The 13,144-nt window shown below is 42.8% G+C and overlaps 1 protein-coding gene across 7 annotated transcripts in view; it reads left to right on the top strand.

Annotated features, from left to right (window-relative positions):
* LOC140419399 (unconventional myosin-VI-like) overlaps positions 1-13,144 on the top strand; it is a 351,457-nt gene that overhangs the window by 131,336 nt on the left and 206,977 nt on the right. For all 7 annotated transcript variants that reach the window (XM_072503309.1, XM_072503306.1, XM_072503281.1 and 4 more), the window contains one exon: positions 322-467. In XM_072503309.1, coding sequence (XP_072359410.1) covers positions 351-467 — 117 coding nt within the window. In that variant the 5' untranslated portion in view covers positions 322-350. The remainder of the gene's footprint in view (positions 1-321; positions 468-13,144) is intronic.

Here is a 13,144-nt window from a genome sequence, read left to right as displayed (position 1 = left end):
AAGAGCCTCAGGAAATCAAATAAAACTGGATAGGCAGACATGAAACCTGATTGGAGTGAGGATCAGGCAGGCTTACCTGTCACATTAAAGGTAAGCAAATGTGGCGTGGGTCCCAAAGGTCGGCCGGCACATGTCACGAAGATCTGCCAGTTGGGAATAGTGGCTCGCAGGGAAAAAAAAGTTTGAAAAACTGCTAGAGAATTGCAAGGTGTTTACTTAATCGATACCATTGAAATTACCACAATGGTGTTCTTCATTTGTATGTCATTTGTTTTTAAAATGTGTGCACTCAGTCTTGCTCTCCTTTGTTATTTAAACCAGGGAATTGTGGTTAGTCTTGAAAAGCAACCATGGAAGACGGAAAGCCTGTCTGGGCTCCTCACCCCCTGGATGGGTTCCAGTTGGGTTCCATCATTGACATTGGTGCTGATTCATTAACGATTGAACCTTTGAATCAAAAGAACAAGGTAAATATCATATTGAATTGTCGTTTACATTGGCTATCTTTGGACTGCTCATGACGAGTTTTCTTTCAATCGAAAAGCAATCCTGTATTTAACTCAAATGTTATGAATAAATTGTCTAGATAACACTGGCTGTACATCAAAGAAAAAAATGATTCATTGGCTGTGAAGTGTTTTAGCATATCCAGAGTACATGAAAGACGGTATCCACAAATTCCTACAGTGTGGGAGGAGGCCATTCAGCCCATTGAGTGTGTTCTGACCCTCCCAAGGAGCACCGTACTTAGGCCCACTCCCGTACCCTATCCCTGTAACCTTGTGCATTGATCATGACCAGTCCACCGTACCTGTACATCTTTGGACTGTGGGAGGAAACCGGAGCACCCGGAGGAAACCCACACAGACAAGGGGAGAATGTGCAAACTCCGCACAGTCACCCAAGGTCTGAATCAAAACTGAGTCCCTGGCGCTGTGAGGCAGCAGTGCTAACCACTGTGCCATCATGCTGTTATTTTAAATTGATTTGTATCTGTGGGACTTAATAATAGGCAGTGCGTTTTATTGCACCTGCAGTAAGTGGCACATTGAGTGACATAGCGAGTGAGTTACAAGTTTTTATCCACGCTCCAACTGAGTTACTGGTCTTTTCAGAGACGGAAAATATTTGAGATGTTTTTCTGTCAAGTACTGGAAGCATATTATCCCTTGGGAACTAACTTAAATATTTTGGGAGGCATAGTGTGCAGTGGTTAGCACTGTTCCCTCACGACGCCGAGGACCTGGGTGCGATCCCGGCCCCGGGTCACTGTCCGTGTGGAGTTTGTACATTCTCCCCGTGTTTGCGAGGGTCTCACCACCACAGCGCAAAAGATGTGCAAGGTAGGTTGATTGGCCATGCTAAATTGCCCCTTAATTGGAAAAAAATAATTGGGTACTGTAAATTTATATTAAAAAAAACTTTGATGTTAATCACCTTTTAATTCTACGCAGGTAAAGTTTTATAGAAAAGAACATTCCTCAGTAACTTGACACCATTGAGAAACCCACATGAAAGGAAAATCTGTATCACATAAGGAGGCCAATCAGCTTATCAGGCTGGTGACAACCAAAAAAAAGGAACTATCTAAGCTTGTCCCACTTTCTAACTCATGATTCATGGTCTTGTGGATTCCATTCCAAGTAGTCTTTAAATTTGCTGAGAGTTTCTGCTGCTTTCGCCCTTTCAGGCAGAGAGTTCCAATGCACATTCTGGGTGAAAAAGATCCTCCTCAACTCCCCTCTAATCCTTCTGTCAATTTCTTGAAATCTATTCCCACTGGTTATTGAGCTTTTTTATAAATTAGTTGTAGGGATGTGGGCATCCCTGGCTGGGCCAGCATTTATTGTCCATACCTAGCAGCCCTTGAACTGAGTGGTTTGCTAGGCCATTTTCAGAAGGCATTTAACAGTCAATCACGTTGCTGTGGGCCTGGAGTCACATGTAGGCCAGACCAGGTAAGGACAGCAGATTTCCCTCCGTAAAGAACATTAGTGAACCAGATGGGTTTTTAGGACAATCGACGCTGGTTTCATGGTCATCATGAGACTTTTAATTCCAGATTTTCATTGAATTCAAATTTCACCATCTGGCGAGGTGGGATTGGAACCTGGGTTCCAAGAGCATTATCTTGAGTCTCTGGATTGCTAGTCCTGTGACAATACCATCTTGCATTTTGGAAGGTCTAATGCAGGTAGGGAATATACAGTGAATGGTAGAACCCTCAAGGGTATTGAAAGTCAGAGAGATCTAGGTGTACAGGTCCACAGGTCACTGAAAGGGGCAACACAGGTGGAGAAGGTAGTCAAGAAGGCATACGGCATGCTTGCCTTCATTGGCCGGGGCATTGAGTATAAGAATTGGCAAGTCATGTTGCAGCTGTATAGAACCTTAGTTAGGCCACACTTGGAGTATAGTGTTCAATTCTGGTCGCCACACTACCAGAAGGATATGGAGGCTTTAGAGAGCGTGCAGAAGAGATTTACCAGAATGTTGCCTGGTATGGAGGGCATTAGCTATGAGGAGCGGTTGAATAAACTCGGTTTGTTCTCACTGCAACGACGGAGGTTGAGGGGCGAACTGATAGAGGTCTACAAAATTATGAGGGGCATAGACAGAGTGGATAGTCAGAGGCTTTTCCCCAGGGTAGAGGGGTCAATTACTAGGGGGCATTGGTTTAAGGTGAGAGGGGCAAGGTTTAGAGTAGATGTACGAGGCAAGTTTTTTACACAGATGGTAGTGGGTGCCTGGAACTCGCTACCGGAGGAGGTGGTGGAAGCAGGGACGATAGTGACATTTAAGGGGCATCTTGATAAATACATGAATAGGATGGGAATAGAGGGATACGGACCCAGGAAGTGTAGAAGATTGTTATTTAATTGGGCGGCACGGGCTTGGAGGGCCGAAGGGCCTGTTCCTGTTCTGTACATTTCTTTGTATGCCACTGTCTCCCTTTTTGCGAAGGGAAATATGTCCTTCCTAAACACTCTATCTTGGCCCCTCATAATTTTATACACCTCAAATAAATCTCCTGCCAGCTTGCTCTGCTCCACCCCAACTGATCTAATCGTTCCTCATAGCTAAAATTCCCCATTCCTGGCAATATCGTCATGAATTTCCTCTGCATCCTCTAGTGTGATCACACCCTTCTTGTGGAGACCAGAATTGTAGCTGCATGTGCTTTATACAGATCTGGCGGAACAAACCTATTTTATCCTGTTCCTTGGCTATTAAGCAAGAGTATCCAGTATGCTGCCTTGATCCGTCATCCATCTGTCCTCCTGAAGAGATCTGTGCATATGTGCTTTAGTGCTACCATTTAATCTATATTCCCTTGTCCTGAAATGCATTACCGGAAACATCTCTGGATTGAATGCCATTTGCTACATTTCTTCCCACCTGACCATCCATTGATGCTTTCCTGCAGTCTACAACTTTCTTCTTCATTGTCATTGCATAGCCAATTTTTGGATGATCTGCAAACCCTTTAATCATACTTCCACATGTGGAGCCACATTGGAACCAGCCTTCCAATCACAAACACACCCATTGATCTTTACTTCCTGGTGCTCAGCCAATTGTGGCTCCAACTTGCCACTTTCCCTTGGAGCCCATGTACTTTTACTTTTCCGGCCAGTCCACCCTGTCAGAAACTTTGCTAAGATCCTTCTTAACATCAAACGTGCTGCTCTCATCAGCCTTCCTTTTTACCGCAAAGAATTCAATCAGTTAATCAGGCTTGACTTCCCTTAACGTCTCAATACTAACTCCCTTTTATCAATCCATGTCTTTCTAAATAATTTATACTATTCGTCAGAATTTTTCCCAATAATTTTCCCACCGGCAAGGTTAATATTACTGACCTGTAATTAGTCAGCCCATCGCTTTCTACATTTTTGAGACAATGATACAACTTTGGTGCTCCTCCAGTTCTCTGGCACCATGCCTTAGCCAGAGGCAGTGGAAAAATTTGGTTCAGAGCTCCCGTTATTTCCTTCCTTGATTCCCTGATCAGTCTTTGATGCATTTCATCTAATCAATTTGTCTATTTACAAAGATTTTGAAAGCCTAGTCTTTCCCTCTGCACACCAGTTATTTAATCCAATATGTTACACTGCTCCTCAATTACTATATCTGCATCGTCACATCTTTTTGAAACAACAGACACACAGTGCACATTAAGGACCATGTCCATGTCTTTCACCATTACACCCTGATTCCATTTTTGGTCCCAAACTCTTTCCTTGGTTATCCTCTTGCTCACCATGTATTTATAAAACAACTGTGTGTTTTCCTTGATTTTACTATTTCTTCATGCTGTTATTTTGCATTCCTAATTTCTTTTTGAATTTCATGCCTGCATTTTATTTCACTCTCCTCAGTTTCCCACAGTATTGAGCTCTCTGTGTCTGACATCAGCTTCCCCTTTTAAAACATTAATTTACAGGATGTGGGCATCCTATCTCAGCCAGCATTTGTTGCCCGTCCCTAGTTCTTGAGAAGATGGTGGTGATCTGCCTTCTTGAACCTCTGCAGTCCAAGAAGTGTAGGTACACCCACAGTGCAGTTAGGGAGGGAGTTCCAGGATTTTGACCCAGCAACAGTGGATGGCGTTGAGCTTCTTGAGTTTTGTTGGAGCTGCACTCATTCAAGCAAAGGGAGTATCTCATCACACCTGCCTTGTGCCTTATAGATGGTGGACAGACTTTGATGGTGGGGAGGTGAGTAATTTGCTATTAAATTCCTAACCTCTGGCCTGCTCTTGTAGCCACAGTATTTATATAGCTAGTCCAGTTCAGTTTGTGGTCAATGGTAATCCCTAGGATCTTGATAGTGGGGGTTTTGGTGATGGTAATGCCATTGAATGTCATGGGGTGATGGTTTGATTCTTTCTCGTTGGAGTTGGTCATTGCCTGGTACTTGAGCAGCACGAATGTTACTTTGTACTTGTCAGCTGAACCTGGATATTGTCCAGTTATTGCTGCATTTGGACATGGACTGCTTCCATTATTGGAGGAGTTGCAAATGCTGCTGAACTTTGTGCAATCATCAGCAAACAGCTCCACTTCTGACTTAAGATTGAAGGAAGGTCATTGTTGAAGCAAATGAAGATGGTTGGGCTTAGGACACTACCTTGAGGAATTCCTGTAGTGATGCTCTGGAACTGAGATGATTGACCTCTGACAACCACAACCAGTGCCTTCAGCCGTTTCTTGATATCATATGGAGTGAATCGAATTGGCTGAACACTGACATCTGTGATGCTGGGGACCTCCGGAGGAGGCAAGATTGATAATCCACTTGGCTCTTCTGGCTGAAGATTTTTGGCTCCTCCTCCATTGGTGATGAGGGTATTTGGGGAGCCGCTGCGTCCAGTGAGTTGTTTAATTGTCCACCGCCATTAACTAGATGTGACAGGACTGCGGAACTTGGGATCTGATCGATTGATTGTGAAATTGCTTAGCTTTGTCTATTGCTTGCTGCTTTTACTGTTTGGCATGCAAGTCATCCTGTGGTGTAGCTTTGCAAAACTGACAACTCTTATTTTAAGGTAATCTTTGTGCTTGAGCCCAAACCTAGAACCTTGCGATTTAGAGGTGAGAGTGTCGCCCCAGCTGATTCAACAGTTCAAAACTCTGCATTGTTGCCTGCTTAAGAGAAATAATTAAAATTAGACGCACGTTGTTTCACCCATGATGCAGTGTGGACTGAGGTTGAATAAACAAACGGGCAAAAGCCTTTTGCTGGTTTCTGATGAATTTGAGCTGATCGACCTGCAGAAGATGGTGATCTTGACGTAGGGTGTGTTTACTCCTCCAGAAGTGTTAATAGTGCCACTCTAGAATTTGTACACAAGTTCTGCTACATGGGACTAACCGTACTGGATAGCTTAAGTATGGATGATGAGGGAAACTCTCGCATTGGAAGTGCAGCTGCTAAATTCAGCCAGTTAACTGTCTGCTGAATAATAGGAAATTCACATTGAGCACCAATATATGTATTGAGTAAATGTATGTTATGTGCACGCTGCTCTATAGTAGTGAGACCATCTGCAGCAGGTGTGGGTGAGGGCTAAACAATTTCCACAACTCCCATCTTGGGCCGTTTGCTAGATATCAGTTGGAACACAAAGTCCTTGACATCAAAATACTTTAGTAAGCTAAGTTACCAAGTCTAATTACTTTTCCTAAATATCGACACCTCTGGTTGCCGAGTAACCAATGTTGGATGGAAGAAGCGAATGCTCTAAAGAATCTTGTGTTTAAAGAGCTTACAGGTGTTTCAATGCCATTGAGACAGCCAGGGCACTATTTTGAAAGCGGGCCTTGAAAAAATGTAACATTGATACCGCAGCCGAAGAATGTATGGCTAACAACAGGTGCACCCTCAAGAAATGAGGTGCATCAGGCAGCTCAAGAGGCCGAGGAGATATAGTTGAGAGAGAGAAAAGAAAAGAGCAAAGAAAAAAAGACAAAGCTGGTTTCATATGCGTATACTGCATGGGCACAGATACATCTCATTGGTGAAATCTATTCCTCAAAAATTGGACTTTTCAACCACTCATGACTTACAACGCAAAGTTATAATTGTTTTGGTGCTTATGCGTTGTGAGCTAGATAGTTGTGACATTCAAAGATTGCCAGTATATATATCTCCGAAATGTTATTCCTTTCCAGCTCATGAAAGCAGCCATGAATTAACTTGTTATACAGACTGCAAAGCAAATTGCATACATCAACTCCAACTATGTTCCTCCACCCTCAAGGGAGTTACGATACACCACCCATAACAAACCTCTGCTTTACAAAAGGAAAATAAAATTATGCCAGAATGATGGCAATATGAGTGCTATCCTTGGTTCAGTGATAGCACTCTACTTTGTTGAATCAGGAGGTTTCATATCCCAGTTAGGATTTGAGCTCTGGATTTAGGCTGACATCGGGGAGTTCTGCATTGTTGGAGGTACGATCATTCTGATGCTCTCAGATAAGCATAAACGATTCCATGCTGCCATTTCCCCAGTGGCTAAATTAATCTTTTTCTTTCAATTACTATCAAAAACTGATTGCCTGGCCATTCATTTCATTGCTGCTTAATGGTGCTGCATCTGTCTTTACAATAAAGGTTACTCCTTGGCTATAAAAGCACTTTGTGAGCTGCGGATGTGAAATGAATTATATAACTGGAAGCTTTTGGCTGCCAAGTCCATATTGAGTTAAGTGCTATGCCACAAAGCTCCTCCTAATGTGTGCTATGTGCTAAAATGAATCCAATAAAGAATTAAGTGCATTTCATTGGATGGACATGTAAAAGGATGATTTTAGTAATGAATTGTATTCCTTTGGGATTTGTTCCAGTGCAGGTACAGGCACTGGGTATGAATTAGCTTATGAAATGATTATTGGCTTATTGTTGTGTGAGAGTGGTTTAGTAATGTTTGCTTATGCACTGGAAATTCAATTGAAAGTAATTCTCAGAGGCAAAAGTTTTCATCATTTGAAATATATCTGTGAGATACAAATATATATATTTAACATTCTATACTTGATCCAGGGTAGGAGAAAATCTGCTGCGTTTTTGGTTCATATATGTTGCAAATAAGCTGTGTGAGGCTGAGGCCAGTTCCACATGGGGAGCAGCAACAGTGTATTCGTCCATTCTTCATGTGGGTACAGGCAACTCATTAAAAAGCCTCACTTATAGATATTTGCCTAACAGCCAGAGGCGGCTTCTAACTGGTTTTCAGGGCATTGTTGTAAATTGCTAGGCTTTGTTCAGCTATCGGCTGAAAAATTTAGAAAATAAAACCATTAAGATATTTTAAATGTGCACATTTTACATCATGAATAGGTAATGTGATGGAATATAAGTTGTTTATTGCCAAAGGAGAACCAGGATAATGCACAGATGACTTCACTGCATTAAAATATCTGCCTTCCTTCTGGGGATTGAACATAGCGCGTAGCATAACACTCGCGTAGCACTTGTTTTTCTTTTTACAAAGCTACCTGCTGTTGTTTTTAGTACTGTTGACAACACACGTTTTATAAGTGAATCCTTGGGTACATTTCTTTGACACAACAATTCAGACCCCTTCTCTTCGCCCCCCTCCAAAAACCCGCCTCCCCAAAACCCCATCACCTTTCCCATATGGAGTTAGACTGGCATTTTCATGAGCCAAACAAGTGTTTAACAAATTAAGCCTGTCTCTCTAAGGCTGCTTGTTTTCAGAATTTTCTCTCTTTATTTCAGATGGCCAGCACCTGTAGTATTTTGCATTTGTCTGGATACCGTGTATCAGTTAGCAGTACCTGGACATTAAGAATTAATGTCACATTGCAATACATTGCTTCATGGCTCTGGCATCATCCCAAACCTCCTGCCCACAAACTAATCACTTAACATATTTACAAATCAAATAATATTGCAGCACAGAAATACAAGACACTACAAAAGAGAACAATAACCACATTCATTTATCAAATTTATTAACTGTTTTGGCCATTTTAAAAAGTGATTGCAATCTGATTGCAGCTCCTTGTACACTATTCCATGTGAAATCTGGTTAGCTACATCAGATAATTGCTCACTATTCCACTGGTTGAGCACAAGAATGAGGACTGTGAGAGGGTCCCTGGGGTCTATTCCTTTGAGGTAGAAGTGGCCTTTTTAAAGATTATTCTTAATAAGCCATGAGCAAGTGCCTTCTTTGTAAACATTGGTCTAATGAGGCATGAATTATTTCTTGTCTTGATGTTTACTTTCCCCAGTTGGACTTGCCACCTTTGTGAGAGAATGTTGCACTATGAAATACCTATTAGCAAGAGCTCACATGGAGCAGCAATGGATGTGAACAATGTGTTATACTTTTTGTCAGGCGTGCCAACATTTTTGCATGGTGGGTGTGGTGAATGTATAATTACTGATAATTCACCAGTGCACTGTTATGTTATTAACCCTGTGGGCTCTACCTATGGGCCATTGTGTGGCTTCACCCACAGGGGATATGTTGGGGCATGTACGGGCTCCGCCCATGGCTCCACCCCCTTTACAGGAGGTATAAGAGCTGCTGAACTGCGGGGCCACCTTCAGTGTTGTACCGGTCACAAGCAGGCTCAGTTCTAAGCTGATTAAAACCACGGTTTACTTCTCCACGTGTCTTCGAGTGAATTGATGGTCACACAGTTGCACAGTTCTCACTCAAGGAAAAGAGGAGCAAATTTTGGAAAAATGAAGCTTGGCACTACATTAACAATGTATTTTTTAAAAACTGAAATATGGTGCCCCCCCCCCCCCCCCCCCCCCCCCCGGCACCCTGCATATTCCTCCATTCAAGCTTACCTTTTTGACTGGAATTTTGAAAACAGGCTCTGGGGCGGCATAAAAGGCTTTGGGTCACATGTTGGACAAGCCTGCTTTTGTAGTCCGGCCTGAACTAAAACCAGGAATCCATTTAGCACATCCTTTTCACTCCACGATAATGAGATCTAGTAAGTTTGCAGACGACACAAAGGTTGGTGGAATTGCGGATAGCGATGAGGACTGTCAGAGGATACAGCAGGATTTAGATTGTTTGGAGACTTCGGCGGAGAGATGGCAGATGGAGTTTAATCCGGACAAATGTGAGGTAATGCATTTTGGAAGGTCTAATGCAGGTAGGGAATATACAGTGAATGGTAGAACCCTCAAGAGTATTGAAAGTCAAAGAGATCTAGGAGTACAGGTCCACAGGTCACTGAAAGGGGCAACACAGGTGGAGAAGATAGTCAAGAAGGCATACGGCATGCTTGCCTTCATTGGCCGAGGCATTGAGTATAAAAATTGGCAAGTCATGTTGCAGCTGTACAGAACCTCAGTTAGGCCACACTTGGAGAATAGTGTTCAATTCTGGTCGCCACACTACCAGAAGGATGTGGAGGCTTTAGAGAGGGTGCAGAAGAGATTTACCAGAATGTTGCCTGGTATGGAGGGCATTAGCTATGAGGAGCGGTTGAATAAACTCGGTTTGTTCTCACTGGAACGAAGGAGGTTGAGGGGCGACCTGATAGAGGTCTACAAAATTATGAGGGGCATAGACAGAGTGGATAGTCAGAGGCTTTTCCCCGGGGTAGAGGGGTCAATTACTAGGGGGCATAGGTTTAAGGTGAGAGGGGCAAGGTTTAGAGTAGATGTATGAGGCAAGTTTTTTTACGCAGAGGGTAGTGGGTGCCTAGAACTCGCTACCGGAGGAGGTGGTGGAAGCAGGGACGATAGTGACATTTAAGGGGCATCTTGACAAATACATGAATCGGATGGGAATAGAGGGATACGGACCCAGGAAGTGAAGAAGATTGTAGTTTAGTCGGGCAGCATGGTCGGCACGGGCTTGGAGGGCCGATGGGCCTGTTCCTGTGCTGTACATTTCTTTGTTCTTTGTTGTTCTTTATGTAGCCCACTTTTGGCCATCTAACTTAATCCAAGTGAGTTGGCCAGCGCCACCATTTTCTATTTGGATTTGCCCTGATCTGGTAGAAAGTCACATTTCTGCTGCAGATACATGATATTTTCTGAACTACATTTTGTTCTTCAGCGCAGATCACAGTATCATGTTGGCTGATTTAAATGAGTTCTTAATCGTTATGAAGCCAGCAAGTCTAACATAGATCACAATTAAAATTTTATTTGTTCATACTCTGCCAGTGCTCAATCAGTAGAGATCAGCATTCACATAGAACCGCAAAATTCAGTCAGATGAACCTTTGAATGCGGCGCCTTGAATGCTGTGATTCCCAAGATACACTGAGGAAATACTGAATATTTGCTGTATTGAATGAAGGTGCAATCGCTTTTGAACTGAACACGTCAGAATAGGCAGATCGTGACATCCTAAAGTAAAAATTCTACACCGCCCACTTATTACACAGCAGTTCAATGAGCTGTAGTCAGAATAGAGTTCCCCGCGTGAATGTGAGTCACTATTCAGATTTTTAAGAACATCTTTAGCTTTCTTAGAGAACAGCACTTTTCAACAATGAGCACCTGGCCACTATTCCTTCAAATATTGTGAACTTCATATTGTTTTCTTGTGAGATCACACGACATTGCTCCAGCATGTCCATTCCTTTTCCTATCTTTAGACTACACTTGGAAAGTGTTGACTGTTTGAGGCAGAACTTCAAACAACATTTTCGTATCTGAAGCTACTTTGTAAATGGCAATACAGATGGCAAAATAAAATCATGGTCCATAGTAGCAAATGTTTCATCGGACACCTATGCTCAACATGTCCTTTTGTGAGTGTATAGGAATTGAAAGCTGAAATGGATTTTGTGGCAACGCCACAATTAGTGTTTTTAAAAAAGCACTCTGTTTGATGGTTTCTTGAAATGGACAGTTTAAGCTTTCTAACAATGCTTGTTGTTCTCTTACCCCAGGACCAAGGAAGTTCAATTAGGCACTCTTGTCCATCACAAAACTGTGTAAATTGATCTTGCGTAATGAACCGTTTATATTTTAATTTGGTTCTTCTGTTCTATTGCATGATAATGTTACCTATCTGTAAGGTGACACTTCAACCTTGGAAACCGTGCAGTTTTGCAACCTGGATTGAGTGTGTGCTGTAATTGTTGTCTGAATGTACTGTAAAATCATACCGACTATGCACACTTGGCGTATCTACCATGTCCTCACTTATAACAATGAAATATCAGTCGTAAATAAAGGAAAACTTCAAGTTGTACAGTGCACTTCATGTATTCATGATATCTCTACTGATTCCATTGGGTTTTCACAGGGCCTGGCTCTGGCTCCTTTGTTGTTTGTGGCACATGTCAATGATTTTGACTTGAATGTAGAGATAGTGAGGGAGAAAGCTAGAACCTTAAAATATATCAATGGATTAGAGTGAGCAGAAAAGTGGAAAATGACATTCAATCAGAGAAATGCGAGGGAACAGCAGTCATGGGGATAAATGGTAAGATTCCAAGAGGTGTGTAGGAACAAGGGAACCTTGGCGTTTATGTCTACAGATCACTGAAGGTAGCAGTACAGGTAGCTAAGGTGCTCACAAAGGTATATGGGATACTTTGCCTGTAAGCCCGAAGCCTGGAACATAAGAACAGGATGGTTATGCTAGAACTAGTGAATCACTAGGATTTTTAAGCCCTGCTGAGGTGTGGGTGGAGACAGGTGGGTGAAAAATTCCTGTTTGCTGGCATCATGCTGCTCCCAAGCCATTTTCCTAGAGAATGGAAGACAGCAGTGCTACACATCTACAAGAAGTGAGCAACCAATTAAGCTGGTTAAAGGCCTATTGTCAGAAGCTGACTGAAATTTTCCAATCAGTCTCTGACCTTTCCTCACCTGCCTCCTGCCCCCCTCCCTCCAGGCACTGAGGATCAGGCCAGCTGCCTGGAGGATCAGGGTTTTTTTGGGGGGGCATCTCCAGATATGCTTTAAGGCCTTTCCCACCTGTCTGACCTCAGTTATGGCTCCAGGGTTGCCTTATGGAGACCTGGCTGTTAACAACATTTTTCAATATAAAAGTATAAAAAGTTGGAACAAAGTGCTTAGCTGAACTGCAAGTTGCTGCTCCTTCCATACTGCCGGATGTCCTATCGGCCCTCACTTTGACAGCCCAACTACTGTTATTAATTGGATGACGAGCCCAATCTTTGACCACCATAATTAGCCAATTTGGTGAAAGTTATTGTTGGGTGACTGTTCCCCACAGTGCTGGGTTGTGACCCCCATTTTACCCTGACATTGGAGTCCTGACCCAAAGAGTTAAATCCTACCCCAGAATAGTGCACGCAGTGAAATTAGCCGTATTATTGGGTGGCTTGTTTCTGGTGTAATAACCTGGGCTGCTTCATTGTAATTTATCCAGATCCCTCTGCTCCTGTACTCCATTTTAAACATATTTCTAAGAAGCATGTGGTCTCCTTATTCTTCCTGCCAAATTGCGCCATCTTGCACTCTTCTGTATTGAGGTGCATTTGCCAAATGAGCCCTGATTCTGCAAGGTTATTAATAACTCTGTATTTTGTGCAGTTTCCTTCTGTATTAATTATACCCCCCCCACCCACCCCCTCCAGCCACCATCCCTACACACACACACACACACACACACACACACACACACACAGTTAGAATCAAGTAATTG

This window comes from Scyliorhinus torazame, chromosome 1, assembly GCF_047496885.1.
Source record: "Scyliorhinus torazame isolate Kashiwa2021f chromosome 1, sScyTor2.1, whole genome shotgun sequence".
Lineage (NCBI taxonomy): Eukaryota > Metazoa > Chordata > Chondrichthyes > Carcharhiniformes > Scyliorhinidae > Scyliorhinus > Scyliorhinus torazame.
Note: the sequence above shows the minus strand (reverse complement) of the source record. Positions and strands in the feature narration are given on the sequence as shown.